Here is a 19,515-nt window from a genome sequence, read left to right as displayed (position 1 = left end):
TGTTTAAGCCTTTTCACACAAATTTTCTTATTTTTATTGTTTATATAATGTATTGTAAGGGCGGTGAACAAAATCATTGAAGATTGATATCAAATTATTGGAGATTTCTCTCAATTTGCAAGGTTTGTGCTTTGTGTTTATCAAAATCAAACTTATCAAAGATTGCATCTTTGTGGCGTTTGTCGATTGTTCTTCGCACGGATTGTCAAAACAAGTTCTTTGAAGGTTCGTTTGAAATTCAATTGTTTTATCGTTGATATTTGTTGCTAAGTTATAATCGCTTAGAGGTGAATATCACAAAATTGTTACTTTTTTCAAAAGATCGGGACAACATAATCGTTCCTTGTTTGATATTGAATTGAGGGTGCGATTTCTATATTCGTGCTTGCCTTTCATTCGTACGAGGATTCGTATCATTTGGTATCAGAGCTTTGGCTCATTGAATTCAAGTAAGTATCTTGTTCTTCATTTTCAGATCTGTCTAAAAAAATAAAAATAAAAAAAATCCGTTCTTTTATCAGATCTGTGTTATCCTTTCGTTTCTATTTTCAGATCTTTTTAAAATTTCGTTGTGTTTTCAGATCAATGTTATCCTTTCGTTTCTTTTTTCAGATTCGTGTTATCCTTTGTTCTGTTTTCAGATCTGTGTTATCCTTTCGTTTTTATTTTCAGATCTGCGTTATCCTATCGTTCTTAGTTTTTGTGGATCTGTGAATTTTCGAAAATTCTGTGTTTGTTCCTTGGAATTTTCGAGTGCACCATATATTTTCGAGTACAATAAATAAAAATATCAAATTTCTTGGCTTTGCACAGTCTAAGTGAGACAGTTGCGAGTGTCCACGAGTTGAGTCTGATTGATTTGATATACAAGTACAAAGTTTGAGCACATCTTAGAAAGAACTAATCAAATTTGAGTGAAAACACTTGAGTGCGAGCGTTATTTCTTTGGAGTGACCGGTGAGTATTTTGTAGTGAGAAAAAAGAGAAAAAAAAAAGGAGAGTCGAGTGAATTTTCATTGGAGTGACCAGTGAGGATTCGTGGTGAGGAAACTTATCTTTTATTGTTTTATACTAACCTTTTCTTGCAGGTATAATGATTGACGATCGTCAATTTCAATCAATGTTAGGAGGGTTGGATAAAATGTGGGAGAAGGAGTTTAAGCCTCTACGAAAAAAATATAGGAGGTGTGAAGAAGAGGAGATGTATGATAGGCATGTTGATGGGAATAGACGAGGTAGTAGATTTGGGGGGAATAGAGCGTCGCATTTGGATAGGGATGACGATATGCGATGTGAGGAAGATAGAGGATTTGACATTAGAGGTGAACGTGGTTTGCATGGGGAGTCGTTGATATCCACGTGGAGGACAAGCTTGGGAGAGAAACTCATTGCTAGGCCAAAGAATGAGTCGAGAGTTGAAGCTAGCAAATATGAATATCAAGGTACAAGTAAAAACTCAAATTCTAGTACTTGTGATATTATATGTTGTTGGTGTTTAGAAATTGGTCATGATATCAATCAATGTCAACGTGATAAGGTGGCCATAGTAGAATCATCTGTTGAGCCTGAATCTAATGTTGTTTCTGAACCTGAATATGAAGTTGAGGTTGGGGAGATTGAGGATGATAATACTACGCTGGTTCTTGACACGAGTGTTGAGCAATATGTGGTGGAAGGTGAATTGATAGATGATGGCACTTCACTGGTTGATGATACGAGTACTGTTAAACAAAACCTTGTGGACAGTGAATCATTGAGTGGTGAAGAAGTTTCTATTTTGTCTACCATGGGAGAGGAGAGTAGGCAAGGAAAAATTATTATACATAAATTCGTTGAGCAACGAAATACTTCATTTGTTCAATTAAATCCAATTGTTGTTCTTGAGAATCAATTGACATTCCTTGAATTGAGCGAAAAAGAAAATAAATTGGCCGAAAGAAAGAGAGAACAAAAGAGTGAGATGGCCATAGAAAAGAAAGAAGAGAGAAAAGAAAAAGAAAGAGAGGCCAAAGGAGAAGAAAAAGAAAACAAAAATAAATTAAAGGCCCAAAAGAGTCAAAAGAGTGAGATGGAGAGATGCTTATTCTTGCATAAACCATTTCATGTACCTTTGTACAAAGTGGTTTATTGTTATGGTGATGATATAGCCGGTTCAATTCCGAGCACTGCTATTTCTTATTTGCAGGTTTTTGGGGTTGTCATACCAAGGAGACAAGTGAGTTTTACTAAAGGGAGAACCCAAGGGTCCGAGCCTCGAGAATACAAGTACCATCGCGATGAGGTAAGTTTAGTTGCCAACACAACAACTATGAGGTATGACTTTCTTCCTTACTTTAAAGTTGTATTGCTTTGTTTTCAAGAATTTTTAGAACAAGTTGCAAGTTTGGTGGTTAGAGGACCGGGTGTCAGTTTGTCTTTATTCCTTGGTTGTTATGGATGTGAGACTATTGATGAAATGCATGTACTTTTTATGAACTTTGATTTTCCACGAGTTACTAAGTTAGTAGAATTTGTTTGCTACAAGGGTTTATATGCATTAGTCTTAAATTTTTGTGATGAGATAAGATATTGCATTGATAGTACACGTGACGTATCTTATTTCCATGATTTATACTTGATTAGTGATGATTGTAAAGATTACATGGATAGTACATTTAATGTGTTCTATTTGCATGATTTATGTTGGTTTGATGATGGTTTTGAGGGGGGCAAAGATGAACATGACTGTTTCTTTGTTCATGATGAAAACATGTTTAAGGATAATAAAATTTTCATCCTACACATATTGCATGAGTTGTTGCTTGATATTGAGGCACATGACATGTGTTTAATCGGTAGCCATGAAGTAATTAGAGCCATAGATAGGATGCATGAATTTTTACTATGGTTGCATATGAAGAAGTATGTTAAGTGGTGTAGCCAAGGGTGCATTGGATATAGGGAAAGGGCATCTAAGCTAGATTCTTATATGTTGCATCAATTATATCTTATTCCTAGTGAGCTATGGTCGTACACGTGTATGGATTTCACTTGTGTGTTAACTAGGTCTAAGAAGGGGAGAAATCTGATCTTTGTGATAGTTAATGATATATTATCATTTGGTGTCACTCGTCAATTGGTGTATGTTGAGTTTGTTATATTGACAGTGAAGGCAACCATGGAGTTAGGGCTCAAAGCATTGAAGGAGCACGTGGGCAATAGCACCTACAATCTTGAGCTTAAAGGTAAGCATGTTGATAATATAGTTCTTGTTATTACTAACTTGCTTCGTTTTTGTGTAGGTAGACAAGATTTGAGGACAACTCTTTTTGAAGAAGGAGAGTATGATACGAATCTGACCGGGTGTTACGTGATAATGGTTGAAAGGAGATTTAAGGATGCGTTGTTGCCGCAGACTTTCAAGCTTGATTGTGATTAAAGATGATGAATCAAGCATATTCAAGCAAGTGGTGGAGTTCAACAAAGAATATACCGAAGGACCTATAACGAGGGGACGCATCAAGAAGTTTAAAGAAGCACTTCATGGACTCATGATGAACTACCAAGGAGGATCTACAAATTGGATGACTAAATTAGAAGAGGTTGGGAATCATGGGAATAATATTAGAGGTCTTTGGAATGTTATTCAAGTGCAATTGCCGAAGGTCCAGCGAACCCGCGCTAAAGCAGGGACCGCACCCGCGGTCCATGATAATCAAATTTAAGAAAATTTCCCGAAGCTGTCTGTTGCCGAAGCTACACCGCACCCGCGGTCAAACAAGCACCGCACCCGCGGTCTTTTGGCGCACTTCCGTGTCAAAGTTGCTATTTATCTTATTTAAGCCTTTTCACACAACTTTTCTTATTTTTATTGTTTATATAATGTATTGTAAGGGGGGTGAACAAAATCATTGAAGATTGATATCAAATTATTGGAGATTTCTCTCAATTTGCAAGGCTTGTGCTTGTGTTTATCAAAATAAAACTTATCAAAGATTGCATCTTTGTGGCGTTTGTCGATTGTTCTTCGCACGGATTGTCAAAACAAGTTCTTTGAAGGTTCGTTTGAAATTCAATTGTTTTATCGTTGATATTTGTTGCTAAGTTATAATCGCTTAGAGATGAATATCACAAAATCGTTACTTGTTTAAAAAGATCGGGACAACATAATCGTTCCTTGTTTGTTATTGAATTGAGGGTGCGATTTCTATATTCGTGCTTGCCTTTCCTTCGTACGAGGATTCATATCATTGTGCTACTACTGACCACGAGAAGCTCACGAAGTCATGTCTTCGGTCTGTAAGTTTTACATTTACGCATTTCGTTTACAGCATGAAATATTTTAACAGCATGTTCTCATGAAATATTTTATGTTCAGATTATGATTACGCAGTATTTATTTAAATTTAAAGAAATAATAGAGATTATGTATGTTAGTTAAGTATGGGTTATGTATGGAACAGTATGCCCCCTAGACGCATTCTTGAGCATACGAGAGATGATGAGCCTTGCCAGGAGGACAAGGACGATCAGAGATAGGAGAGGAACGGACCTCCACCCCCTCCACCTGACATTAATGCCCAGATGCTAGCTGGGATGACTCAGTTCTTCGCACAGTTTGCGGGGAACAATGCTGTGGCATCAAGGCCGACAGGGCCCGAGGCTACTTATGAGCCGTTTATGAAGATGCGTCGGAAGGAGTTTTCAGGGACGACAGATCCCATGATTGCCGAGGGCTGGATTAAGTCCCTCGAGGTTATCTTCGAGTTCATGGAGCTTGGAGATGTAGACAGAGTTCTTTGTGCCACCTATCTATTTGGAGGAGATGCACGTTTATGGTGGGAAGGAGCATCAGTAGCCCTGAACTTGGCTACACTGAGTTGGACGCGCTTCACGGAGGTATTCTACTCCAAATATTTTACTAATGAGGTGCGTTCCAGGTTGACCAGGGAGTTCATGACCCTGAGGCAGGGAGATTTGACTGTTACGGAGTTCGTCCGTATCTTTGAGAGGGGTTGCCACTTTGTGTTCCTGATCGCCAGTGATGCTAGAGCCAAACTGAGACATTTCATGGATGGGTGCAGTATTGATGCAGCATGGGAAGGTGATAGAAATATTTATTAATTAAGCAATATTGATGCAGCATGTGACAAATAAATCCCTCACCTTTTAATTCTCCAATAATTATTAATTAAGCAATATTTCTCCCTTGTTCCTAGACACCATAATCGACCAAGTGCACCCTAGAATTTTCCCTCAAAATCTTTTGATATCAAACCATTTCCTTATCTCACAAACTAGAAGATAGAAAGATTATTTCATTCCTTTATCTTGCAAACTTTCCCCTCATCCCTAGCCATTCCCTCCCTCTCCATTATTTTGAAATTTCAGAGCAAATATTGAGAGAAAAATCGTGAGGTAGCTGAGGAATAAAAAGAGAGAAAAAGTAAGAAAGCGAAGCACTCCGTCTTCTCCGGGCCGCGTCGTTGTTTTCTTTTGTTTTCTCCAAAAAAAAATCCAAGGCATGTCTATATTTTCCTTTACTCTTCAATCAAATTATATAGGTACTTTTAAACATCACATGTACACGATTTCGTGGAAGAAAACCGAAATATGACAGCAAGTTTTTGTAAAATTCTGCACAGATTTTTAGCCTTCCTTGTGCACTTCATGTTTTTTGCTGGTTTGATGATTCAGGTGGTTGTCTCGATTCCAGGGGCTTGGGGCTGCATCTAGACATGTACTAGGACATGTTAGGGTCATGTACGAAAGTTGGTTCGAGCCCCTATACGCTGGAGATAGAGTTTTGACAGCAACACCCCAAACATGTCACTTTGTGTCTCGAAATTTGCATGTGTATTGCCTAAGGTGGAGATTCCGATCTTGGCTGCCCTAGGAGCTGTAGCCATGGTTAGAACCTCTCCTTGGCATTTCTAAGACGTGACCAAGTCAACCTTTCAAGGCTTGGTCCATGGTTGCATTGGTTTTTAAACAAAACAAGAACAGCCCCCTTCGATCTCCTTCTTTTTCTGCATGTGTAACTTCGGCTTCATGGTATTGGTGTGGATCTTGGTTGGCCTAGGGCCCTTAGCCATGGTTCATACCATACCTCTTGATGTCTAAATAAAGCTATGGTCAATCAAATGGCCACTGGAAAGGTCCATGACAGCAAACGAAGCAATTCTTCCCATGCGCGCAGGTTTGCCTCTCGGGTGGGTGTTTCGGGTGGTCCATGGTGTGGTTTGGATTGTGGCTGGCCTAGGGCCCTTAGCCATGGTCCAAGCCAACCCTTAGGATGTTGGCAAGAGTTTCTGGTTGGTGGTTCAAGCCCCAATGGCCATTAGCCTTGCAAACAACGCAAAGAAACGCAAGCGCCGCTGCTGTATTTTGTGACAACAAGTTGTGCTTCGGTTCAGAGGTGTGTTTCGAGTTCTTGGTTGGCTTTTAGCCTATGGACTTGGACTGGACAGTACCCCATTGAGTTAGGAAGGTCATTTTTTTGTCCGTTTGTGATTTTGTCATGTTTTGAGGTCGTACGAGAATTTACGGTGCAATCTGCCAAAGTGACTCTCGAAAGAGCGTTTCATGTTTTTGTCCTCAATTCACCAAATTTCGAAGTACTGAAATATTAGGAGCATTATTTCCTCATTTTAAGTGTATTTTAATCATGACTAAATGATGGTTCGGTGTTGGTTCGGGTTGGCACGTAGTCATGATTAAATACGAAGTCATTGGGCGTAATTGTCTCGTTTTTGGAGTCAATTACAAAGTTTGAGCAAGTAAATCATTTGCATATTTTTCATGTTAGATTTAAGTCGCAGCGAGCCTGGGAACGATCCAACCCATTCGGTAAAATTAATACAGGATATTTAATTATGTTATTTAATTATATTATGTGCAAAAATATAAAATATTCATTTTTGAGATTTATGTGATATTGCTTGTGGCCACTTCATTATCATGGGATTATTGCTTCACCCGGTGGTCACTTACCGGTTCATTTCAGTTATTTATTGGTACGGATATCCAGTACAAGGGCTGTGATGATCTCTACCGCCTGGTATACTTTGGTTTAGTTTGATCAGGCGATCCGATCCAGTTCAGTTCAGTTCAGTTCAGGGGCCACTTGCGTAGAACATATTCTCAACATAAAATTATGACATGTTATTTTATGACAGGGCTCGATTGAGCAAACATTTTACTTATGATTTTAAGTTCAGTTATGCACGTATTATAATTACTCATGGCATGATATGAGGTTACGCCAGACTCATGATATTTTTACCATGCATGCAATTTTATTATTATTACTTGTTATTTATGATATATGCATGCTGAGTCTTTAGACTCACTAGACTTGATTGTTGTAGGTACTGATGAGGTCGGGACCGAGGGCGGGGACCAGTTAGTCATCTTGGGTCGGCAGTAGTAGGAACCCAAGGACCTCATTTTCAGCAATTACTATTTTATTTCAAACTCAGTTTTTATCTGTTGCTGAATTATTTTAACCTGCATCAGAACGACTCCTAAACCGAGCTTGGAAGCATCGGTGTACAATAAAAAGTTACCTTGCCCTGATGGCATGGTTAAACCTAGTGCTGAGATAAGAGTTTGCTTCAAGGTATTGAAGCTCTTCTGACAATTCTCACTCCAAATGAACTTGACATTCTTTTTAGTCAATGAAGTAAGTGGCACTGCAATCAAAGAGAAACCCTGAATGAATTTCCTGCAATAACCTGCCAGGCTTAGGAAACTGCGAATCTGAGATGCGTTCCTCGGTTTGATCCGTTCCTTCACTGCTGTCACTTTAGATAGATCAACATCAATGCCACTACTAGAAATAATATTGCCCAAGAATTCTACTTTCTCCAACCAAAATTCAGACTTATTGAACTTTGCAAACAACTTATGGCTCTGCAAAATTTTCTAAAACTGTAAGCAAATGTTGACTATGCTTCTGTTGATTTTTTGAGTAGATAAGAATGTCGTCGATAAATACTATGACAAACTGATCCAAGAACGGCTGAAACACGCGATTAATGAGATCCATGATGATCGCTGAACCATTTGTCAACCCAAACCCCGTTACTAAGAACTTGTAATGTCCATAATGAGTCATGAATGTTGTCTTATGCACGTCTACGTCTTTTATCTTCAGTTGATGATACCCAAAACGTTGATTTATCTTGGAGAATATTGTAGTTCCCTGCAATTGATTGAATAAATCCTCGATCCTTGGTAATGGGCACTTGTTCTTAATTGTTACTGTAACGTACCGTACTTTTAAACTATTTAAAATTTGCGAAAAAATAAAAATTTTCTTAAATACAAAATAAACTTTAAATTTGCATTAAAATAACTTACTTGTCTAAAAACATTTGCAATAAAAAAAACCAAAACCAAGTTTTCCAAAAGTAATAATCGTTTAAACATCATAAACCATTTCATAAAAATCAGAGTATTAACATTGTCATGCATCAAATCTTAAAACATTAGCGGTCCTCGGGTTTAACCTCATGCGCAGCCAAGCCAGCTCATTGGTCCCCACCCCTCGCCTCCTCAAAGTCATCCTCACTTGCATCGGATAATCGCCTGAAACATGAAACTCAAGAAAATATTTTAACGCGCATCGCATAAACATAAATTTTAAAATAATGCAATTTCATTTATCATGCATCTCAAAAACCATTTTAAATTTGATTAAATAAATTAACAATTAAATAAATTCATGTGATTTACGTTTAATGATTTTGGGCTCTACAATTCCTCCCCCACTTAAATAAATTTTGTCCTCGAAATTAAATCTTACCAAACAACTTTGGGTAGCGAATTCTCATCTCTGCCTCGGTCTCCCAAGTGGCCTCCTCTACTGATTGATTTAGCCACCAGACTTTGACAAGTTTTGTAACTTTGCTCCGAAGTCTCCGTTCCTGTCGGTCTAGGATTTGGACAGGTCTTTCCTCATACGACAGATCTGGAGCAAGCTACAACGGCTCATAGCTCAAAACATGCAAAGGATTCGCTAGGTACTTTCTCAGCATCGAGACGTGGAACACATTGTGTACTCCGACCAGATTCAACGGTAGGGCTAAACGATAAGATAGTGTCTCAACACTGTCAAGAATCTCTAACGGTCCAATGAATCTCGGACAAAGCTTCCCTCTCTTCTCAAATCTCATAACACCCTTCATGATGCTATCTTCACGAAAACGTGATCACCTACGGCAAACTCTAGATTTCTCCTCCTCTTGTCAGCATAACTCTTTTGACGACTCTGGGAGGTCTTCATTCTATCTCGGATTTTGACCACCACATCTGCATTTTGATGCACTGATCTCTGGACCAAGTTCTGATATCTCACCGACTTCATCCCAATAAATTGGCGATCTGCACTTCTTCCAATACAATGCCTCGTAGGGAGCCATACCTATAGATGATTGAAAACTGCTGTTGTTGGTAAACTCTACTATAGGTAGCTTTGATTCCCAATTCCCATGGAAATCGATCACACAAGCTCTCCACAAATCCTCCAAAATCTGGATCACACGCTCAGACTGGCCATCTATCTGCGGGTGAAATGCTGTACTGAATAGCAACTTTGTCCCCATGGCTGCATTCAAACTCTTCCAAAATGACGATGTAAATCTCGGGTCCCTGTCGGACACAATAGAAATTGGGATCCCGTGCAATCGAACTATCCCCTTATATAGAGCTCCGCATACTGAGTCATGGAGAAAGTCTTCTTCGCTGGCAAGAACTGTGCAGACTTAGTAAGTCGATCCACTATAACCCAAATGGAATTTGATCCACTGACTGACCTCGGAAAACCAACAAAGAAGTCCATGGTGATGTTCTCCCAATTCCACTCGGGGATAGGGAATGGCTCCCTGCTGGCCTCTGATGCTCTGCCTTCACCTGCTGACAAGTGAAACATTCAGACACAAATCGGCAGATGTCTCTCTTCATACCTGGCCACCAATACAGAATCTGCAAATCCTTGTACATCTTGGTACCTCTTGGATGAATGAAATACGGAGATGCATGTGCCTCTGTCAGAATATCCTCTCTGATCGAATCAACACTAGGCACCCACATCCTTCCTCTTAGTTTACAACACCATCCGACACTGTGTAGAGTACACTGCCCTTGGCTTCATCCTTCAGTCTCCATTTCTATAATTGCTCATTCAAAGGCTGACCTCTGCGGATTCTGTCAAACAACGATGACTGGACCGTCAGATTAGACAGCTTAGGAGCTCTGCCCTTAGGGTAAACCTCTAACCCAAATCTTTGAATATCTGACTGAATCGATCTCTGTACTGACAGCTTTGCTATGACTGCAACTTTTCTGCTCAAGGCGTCTGCCACAACATTAGCTTTCCCCGGATGGTAGATAATTTCACAATTGTAGTCTTTCACTAACTCTAACCACCGTCTTTGTCTCATATTTAGTTCTTTCTGCGTGAAGAAATAGTTAGACTCTTGTGATCAGTGAATATCTGGCATTTCTTGCAATACAAATAATGTCTCAATATTTCAACGCAAAGACGTCAGCAGCTAACTCAAGATCATGAGTCGGATAATTCTTCTCATGCACTTTCAACTGTCTGGAGGCAAAAGCTATAACCCGACTATGCTGAACCAAAACTGCGCCTAACCCGAGCTTAGAAGCATCGGTGTACAATACAAAATTGCCTCGACCTGCTGGCATGGCCAACACTGGTGCTGTAATAAGAGCTTGCTTCAAAGTATCAAAGCTCTTCTGGCATTCATCACTCCATACGAATTTAGCATTCTTCTTAGTCAATAAAGTGAGTGACACTGCTATCAAATAAAATCCCTGAATAAATTTCCTATAGTAGCCTGCTAGGCCCAGCAAACTGCGAATCTCTGACGCATTCTTCGGCTCAAACCATTCCTTAACCGCTGCTACCATAGCTGGATCCACCTCAATGCCACTACTAGAAATTACATGACCCAAAAACGCTATCTTCTCCAACTAGAATTCACACTTACTAAATTTTGCAAACAACTTGCGACTCTGCAAGACCTGCAAAATTGTACCCAAATGCTGACGGTGCTTCTCATGGCTCTTCGAGTAAATGAGAATGTCGTCAATGAACACTATGACGAACTGATCTAGGTAGGGCTGAAACACTCGGTTCATGAGGTCCATAAATATTGCTGGAGCATTCGTTAGTTTAAACGGCATCACTAAAAACTTGTAATGCCCATATCTTGTTCTGAAGGCTGTCTTATGAACATCTGCATCCTTTACCTTCAGCTGAAGATATCCTGATCGAAGATCTATCTTAGAGAACATTGTATCTCCCTGCAACTGATCGAACAAGTCCTCGATCCTTGGAAGTGGGAATTTATTCTTGATCGTTACCTAGTTCAACTCTCGGTGATCGATACACAACCTCATGCTTCCATCCTTCTTCTTTACGTAGAGTACTGGTGCTCCCCATGGTGAGAAACTAGTGTGTATGAATTCTTTATTCAAGAGCTCCTGAATCTGCTGCTTGAGTTCTAACATCTCTGCTGGAGCTAAACGGTATGGTGCCTTTGAAATTGGCACAGTGCCTGGCATAAGGTCAATGACAAACTCCACCTCTCTCTCTGATGGAAGGCCTGTGACGCCATCAGGAAAAACGTCAGGAAAATCTCTGAGTATTGGTACGTCAGATAACGATGGAGTGGGTACGTCAGGTGCAGAAACAATTCTTGCCAAGAAATCCTGACAACCCTTATGAATAAGTCTATATGCCTCCATAAAATAGATCATGCGAGGGAAACTCCTCCATCTATCTGGTTCAAAGAGAAATTGCTCCATGCCCAAAGATCTTACCAACACTGACCTTTTCTAGAAATCAATGAGAACTCTGTTCTTTGTCAGCCAGTCCATTCCCAAGATAATATCAAATTCTGGCATTGGCAACACGATTAGATCGGCATACACTAGGTGGTCTTGCAGTTTGAGATTGATGTCTCTGACCATGCTAGTAGCTGAAAATTCCCCCTGATGGGACTATCACTGAATAGCTCAAGTCGATTCCAATAGACTTGAGGTCCATATGATTAGCGAACGTCTCCGAAATAAAAGAATGAGTGACCCCTGAATCAATCAAGGCCTTCGTGGCTACTCTGTTAATGAAAATATTCCATGAGAGACGTTGGTATAACACAAAACTTATATCCCAAAATTCTAGTCTTAACCTCAAGCATAGTAGAAAAATCTCTACACAAATTACCCAACAATTCTAGGGCGAATGAATTCCTTGTCAAGAAGCTCCTGAATTTGCTGTTTGAGCTCTAACATCTCAGCGGGAGCTAACCGGTATGGTGCCATAGAGATTGGCACAGTGCCTGGCATAAGATCAATGAAACCTCCACCTCTCTCTCTGGTGGAAGGCTTGTGACGTCATCTGGAAAGACGTCATGAAAATCTCTGACTAGTGGTACATCAGATAATGACGGAGTGGGTACGTCAGGTGCAGAAATAATGCTGGCCAAGAAAGCCTGATAACCCTTGTGAATAAATTTTCGCGCCTCCAGTGCAAGAGATCATGCGAGGGAAACTCATCCATCTATCTGGCTCAAAGATAAACTGCTCCATGCCCAAAGGTCTTACTAACACTGACCTTTTCTGAAAATCAATAAGAACTCTTTCTTCGTCAGCCAGTTCATTTCCAAGATAATATCAAATTCTTGCATGAGCAAAACAATCAGATCGGCATACACTAGGTAGCCTTGTAGTTCAAGATCAATGTCTCTGACCACGCTAGTTGCTAATAACTCTTCCCCTGATGGGACTGTCAATGAATAGCGAGCGTCAAGTCCTTAGCGAATGTCTCCGAAATAAAAGAGTGAGTGGCCCCTGAGTCTATCAAGGCCTTCGTGGCTACTCTGTTTATGAAAATATTTCTGAGAGACGTTAGCACATCACACAAAACTTATATCAAAAAAAATTCTTACCTTAACCTCAAACAGAATAGAAATTTATATCCCAAGTCACCCAAAATATTAACTAGCCCACTAATAAACTCAAATAAAATTCAAAATATGCATAGCAAGAATAATGCGGTGCTGAATTAAATTAGTTATCAGTCAACAGGGTCGTGTCTGGGTTCGCCTTTTCTGCCTGCATGGCGAACACTCTACCCTGGTTCGGCTGCCTCCACTGTGGGCAGTCCTTCAACATATGATCGCTGGCTCCGCATTTAAAGCACTTGCCCGATCCATATAACATTGTCCCGGATCCTGGCGGTTGCACTTCAGGCACACTGAGTACTCAACGGGTCTCTGAGGAGCCTTCTGTTGAGGAATAGGACCCTTGCTTTTCGGCGGTCCCTGAAATGGCGTCTTCCCCTGCTGCCCCTAGAAAGGTCTCTTAAACTGGGTTCGGTGCTGCTGCTGCTGCTGAGGTGCCTGATAGGGCCTCTTGCCCTGCCTATCACTCTCGATATCCCTTTGGTCCTGCTCTGCCGCCAAGGCCCTAGATAGGGCAATAGCATAGGTAGTAGGACTAGAAACCCTGACATCACGGCGCAAGATTGTCTGCAACCCATCCATAAAATGCCTCAGCTTCTCCCGGGCATCATTCGCAACCAGGGGTACAAAGTGACATCCCCTCTCGAACTTTCCTGACAAAGTCTGCCACTCTGCTGTCTCCCTGTCACAGCGACATGAACTCCCTAGTCAATCTGAAGTGTATTTCCTTAGTGAAGTACTTGGAGTAAAAGACCTCCTTGAAACCGTTCCAAGTCAAAGTCTTCAAGTTAATTGACACAGACGCACTTTCCCACCACATTCTGGCGTCTCCAGTCAACAAGAAGGTGGCACATCTAATTCTGTCTTCATCCTGCAGCTCCATAAATGCAAAAATGACTTCAATGGACTTAATCCATCCTTCAGCTACAATCGGGCCAGTAGTCCCCGAAAAATCCTTCAGATCCATCCTCCTAAACCTCTCGTAAACTGCCTTCGGTCCGGGTCTTGCCCCTGTATCCACTGCATCCTAGTTCCCTACAAACTGCACGAAGAACTACGTCTTCCCTGAAAGCATCTGAGCCTGAATATCTTGGGGTGGACGAGGTGGAGTGACCCTCTCCCCATCTTGGGCTTCCCTATTCTCATCGCCTGCTTCACGCACAATCCTACGTCTGGGAAGCATATTGTTCCAACATTTACCCAACACGTAAACCCAACATGCATGAACATAATATCATAACATAAGATGCACGTAATTTTAATTTAAATATGCACATGCTGAAATCATGACTTGATGATTACTACATGAAATAATTTAAAACCTTAAAATTTACATACTTGAGGTGTGGTCCTCGTGAGCTTCTCGCAACTGGCAGTAGGCATAACCCTTTACAAGAACACCGCTTTGATACCAACTGTAACGTACCGTACTTTTAAACTATTTAAAATTTTCGAAAAAATAAAAATTTTCTTAAATACAAAATAAACTTTAAATTTTCATTAAAATAACTTGCTCGTCTAAAAACATTTGCAATTAAAACAACCAAAATCAAGTTTGCCAAAAGTAATAATCGTTTAAACATCATAAACCATTTCATAAAAATCAGAGTATTAAAATTGTCATGTCTCAAATCTTAAAACATTGACGGTCCTCGGGTTTAGCCTCATGCGCAGTCAAGCCAGCTCATTGGTCCTCACCTCTCGTCTCCTCAAAGTCATCCTCACCTGCATCGAATAATCGCCTGAAACATGAAACTTAAGAAAACATTTTAACGTGCATCGCATAAAAATAAATAATTTAAAATAATGTAATTTCATAAATCATGCATCTTAAAAATCATTTTAAATTTGATTAAATAAATTAACAATTAAATAAATGCATGAGATTTACGTGACGGTCCTCGGGTTTAGCCTCATGCGCAGTCAAGCCAGCTCATTGGTCCCCACCCCTCGTCTCCTCAAAATCATCCTTACCTGCATCGATCAAGTCTAGTGAGTCTAAAGTCTCAACATGTAAAAACTGGGAATAACAAGTAATACGTAATAAAACCACATGCGCTTTTAAAATATAGCGTACATACTTAAAACTTGAACGTAATAGCATAAATATAGACGTGCCATCATCATAAAGTTTTTCTTAAACATACTTGAATCATACATACTTGAGCATACATAACATCATTTTGCGTAGAGATATGTTTCAAAACAAGTGACCCATACATAAATGTGTCTGATCAGACTAAACTATAGTACTGGGCTGACATGGAAGATCCACTGCCACATACATGAGATCCCCGGTCATACGTTACCAGGTGGATTGGTCCCTGGTAATACTTTACCGGTTTCCAATCCTGATCTAAACCTGGTCATACTTTAACACTACGATAGAAAACAAAGGGACGGACCTCGTGCCAGGGTCCGTGTACTAGTCTGTATAGCCTCTGTAAAAATCAATCTTGCGGAAATTCTTATACGATGCTATTTCTCCCAACTCAAATAAATGGATTAAGAATCGATACCTCGATACCCACCCTAGGACGCTATGGTAATGACCCCAACCCGTACCAACAATCCAAACGACCCCAATCTCGACAAGCACAACAAAAACGACATAACCCGACATTCGACACCATATAAATTCCTATGACTCCTAATACCTCCCAAGCCATTCCCGTCTTGAAACGAAACGTCATATGGTGCCTAAACACATCCCACAACATGCCTAAACGCGGTATTTCTGGTCCGGCGACGCCCAACGAAGAATGCAACAATAAAAACTTCAAGAACACATCAAGAACGCATTTTCAGAAAAACGCAGTTTGAGCAGTCCCACAAAAACGATCATAACTCACTAATTTCTTATCCAAATATTTCGAATTTACTGTCAAACCGAAGGTATCAAAAACTTCTACGTTTTATATGTTGAAAGTTTTTCCAGGAAATCGATCAAAAAGTCGAAATATTTAAAATGACAGCAAATTTCGAGTTTTCAGATCTAAAATCGTTTCAAAACCGATCCAACAAATTTTTGCTCTAACATTTTACAACATACATTGATTTTTACGCATAATAAACATAAGAACATAAAATATGACAAGATTGATGCAGAAATAAAAGATTATACATGCCTTTAATCTTTAAAGTTACCGAAACGACGACACCGAAGCGGGAAGGATGAGGGGATTGATCCGGGACGACTGTGGAACGATTTTCTTGCAACGAAATCAACGAAAACTTGCTGGAAAATCAGAGGAAGGGGGCGGCTGCTCTTGGAAATAAGAACCCTAGGTTTTTACTTAAAAAAATAAAATGGAAGTGAGGTGTGAATATTTGTGTGTGTGTGTGTGTGCAACGTGAGGTGTGTGTGAAAGGGGTGTGTGTGTGTGTGTGTTAGTGAAAGGAACGGTTATAAGGTGATAAGTGTTTAGAAGGAGGGGGTTGAATAAACACTCACGTATTTTGTATTCTTTTCGAATATTGAGTTCGGTTTAGTGATAAACTGATTCTCGGTATCTCGTCAGTCGATAACAATCAGTTTAACTGAGAAAAACAGTTGCGGAAGTAAACTGACTGAGAGATAGAATAGCTAACTGAAAGTAATGAGTGAAATGAAAATGCACACGGTTTGTTTCTGGATGTTCGGAGAATAGAATAACTCCTACGTCATCCCTTCTATCATGAAGATAGGATTTCCACTAAAAGAATTTGATCGAATACAATAGTTGTACTAACCCACTTCAGTTTGGACTTAACTGAAACGTCTTGCCCTTTTTATTGCTTTAAAATTACTAGAAATTTTTTTTTTTTAAACCTCACTTAGCATCGGCCGATCCATAAAATATTTTTGACATCATTTTTAAAAATAAACATCCAACTGCTATTTAAAAATCCAAAGGAAAATATTTTAAAGCATAAAATCGTCAAACATTTTACCAAACCTAAAAAGCAATAATTTGAAAAGAATAGCCCATACTAAACCTCTCAAAAATCTCTCACATGCATAAATAAATAATCTTAAAAATCTTTAATCATAAAGCATGAGTCAAAAGTCATAATGCGAAAAAAGTAGAAGCGCTGGTCCTCGGGTTGTGTGCGCCTTAAGCCCAGTCAAATCATTCATCAAGTCCTCCCTCAATACCACCTGCATCCATCACACCTAGTGAGTCTAAAGACTCAACACACCATAATCTTTATAACGAGTAATACGTAATACAGTCAACATATAACGGTGAAAAATACTTGTACTTAAAATATCGTTTTCATGAAGATGCATAATCATAAACATTTTTCGTAAACATTTTCATGATGCATAAAACTTCAACATAAACATTTTCATAACATGCAAACATGAATTTCCTTTTCCTCAACATGACATGACATAAAACCTTAAACATAATCATGAACATTTCCTCTTTTTTCTTTTTCCTTGTTGAATTCAGATCGTTAATTGTGACTTTCGTGACATGACATGACATGACGATGGATCCATCTACGTGAAACCTCAGTACTGGGCGGCGGGGAACACCAGCAAGACTCTCACCGGTCAACTGGGCCCTGACCTAACATGATCGAATAGAAATACGATCGTCGGGGCTCCCTCTGGGGCCTTCTCCCATGAATGGGCTCTCTCTGGGGCCTTCTCCCCTCACGATATTCCCATTCTTACCTCAAACCTCATAACCTCATAACCTCATATTCGTAATAATGGAAACACGATCATCGGGCTCCCACTGGGACCATAACCCTCACGACGTCGCCATCATTAACGAATTAGTCACAATCACTTCACTTCCTTCAACATTTATATTCTCACCACTTTATAAAAATCATGCATAACATAACATTTTATTTTTGAAACCAAGCATTCAACATGTCTTTTAAATGTCTTCCTTAAATCATAAAAATCAAATAGACATTTTAAAAATCATAATTTAATCATGAAAATTTCATAAACATTTAAAAATAATCATAATATCATAAAAACGGTATTTAGGGCACTGCCATGACCTTTACTAATTTCCCGTTGTAAAAAGACCGTTTTACCCCTGGACTAAACATTTTACGTTTTCGACTTTTTTTTCTTCATTTCATGACTCTAACATCTTCCAAATAATTATTTAAACTTACGTGAATTTTTCCATAATTTTATTTGGCCTTAAATGTTAGACTTTTTCAATTATCTTTAATTAATTGTTTTAACGGTGTTTTAATCCCGAAAAATACCAAACTTTAATATAAAATTCCTAAATTCTAAATTTAGTCTTTTTACATTATTTTAGCCCTTATGAACCACGACTCGACCCCCGTGAGTCGTTTTCCAATTTTCTTCTTTTTGAAAGCCCTATTTGACACTTAAACTTCGACCCCGAGCCAACTTTTGATTTTCACGAGTTACCCCTGGACCATGTCGAGCCAAAACTTGCCCAACATCCCAAAGTAACCTACTGGACTCTAACTTTGATAAGAAAACCATCCTAAAGCCAAAAACGTGGCACCCAAAAATACACCTAAGTTGGCCAAGACTTTACACATGCAAGGACTCTATGTTTTGCTCCCCAACCCATGAACCAACGAGCCCAACCCCTGTACCACCCCTCGTGCACCCTCCTAGGACTCTAGTTCATCACCTTTGCCCAGCCCGTGCCCCATGCATCGAGCCATACAACCCTGAATCCGTGCGAAGGCATCACAGCGCTGCCACTGATTTCTCGGGTAGAGTCCTAGCCATGCTAGGACTCTTCCCCAGCCCTTGACTCGAGTCCTAGCTTGGCTAGGACTCTCCCCCTGACTCATGATGGACCTTGGCCGAGTGATAGACAAGGCCAAGACCAAGCCGCCCCTTTCCCTCATGAAAACCGAACCCCAAAACCCATGACAGCAGGTTCTCGGGTTCAAGCTGTTCTCGTTTCTTTTTGCTTAGTTTCTGTCCAGCTTTTGCGTGGTGTGTGGGACTTCAATACATGTATAAACCTTACTTAAACCTACTTAGACATCATGGCAGCCCCTTAGTATAAAAAAAACGTGAATCGAAGCATCAACAAGTGGCATAAAATCGAAAGTTCAATGCATGTACAAGATGAGTTTCGAAAATTCTGAACAATCTTTCATGATCTTCATGCATACACTAATTCAAAACATAATATGATATGATGGATGAGGAAAGGGAGATTAAGATGTGCCTTTGCGTTATATACGCACGAAAAACCGTTGACGACGAAGAACGGAGAGGATCCTTTGGCTTGCTCTCTTAGCACCCTTCAAAAATCTCTTGGAATTGTGAGCGTGTGCCGTGGGGTTGGGGTGGGAAGTGTTTCAGATTTTTCAAAGTAGATGGCCGATTGTTTTTGAGGTGCAAAGTGCAGTGTTTAATATATTATATATCTAATTAACTCCTAATTAGGCTTTAGGCCTATCAAGCCTTAAAATTTAAGCCCATTAGTTTTAATTAGAATATTAAAAATAATTTTGGTAAAATAAGTTTGTGAATTTAATAGCCGGGTTGCCAAGAAGTTCGTATTTTTGTTGAAAAACCAACACCGATAAA

At 39.7% G+C, this 19,515-nt stretch overlaps 1 protein-coding gene across 1 annotated transcript; it reads right to left on the bottom strand.

Moving 5' to 3' along the window:
• Positions 1–7,440: 7,440 nt before the first annotated feature.
• LOC142554676 (putative mitochondrial protein AtMg00860) lies at positions 7,441–13,938 on the bottom strand. The gene is made up of 2 exons (XM_075665341.1): positions 13,726–13,938; positions 7,441–7,893 (listed from the first exon to the last, which is right to left on the bottom strand). Exons 1-2 carry the CDS (start codon positions 13,936–13,938, stop codon positions 7,441–7,443), a joined length of 666 nt encoding a protein of 221 aa, XP_075521456.1.
• Positions 13,939–19,515: the final 5,577 nt, after the last annotated feature.

The sequence above is a fragment of the Primulina tabacum genome, chromosome 8, assembly GCF_025594145.1.
Source record: "Primulina tabacum isolate GXHZ01 chromosome 8, ASM2559414v2, whole genome shotgun sequence".
Lineage (NCBI taxonomy): Eukaryota > Viridiplantae > Streptophyta > Magnoliopsida > Lamiales > Gesneriaceae > Primulina > Primulina tabacum.
This window is presented reverse-complemented; position numbering and strand designations above follow the sequence as displayed.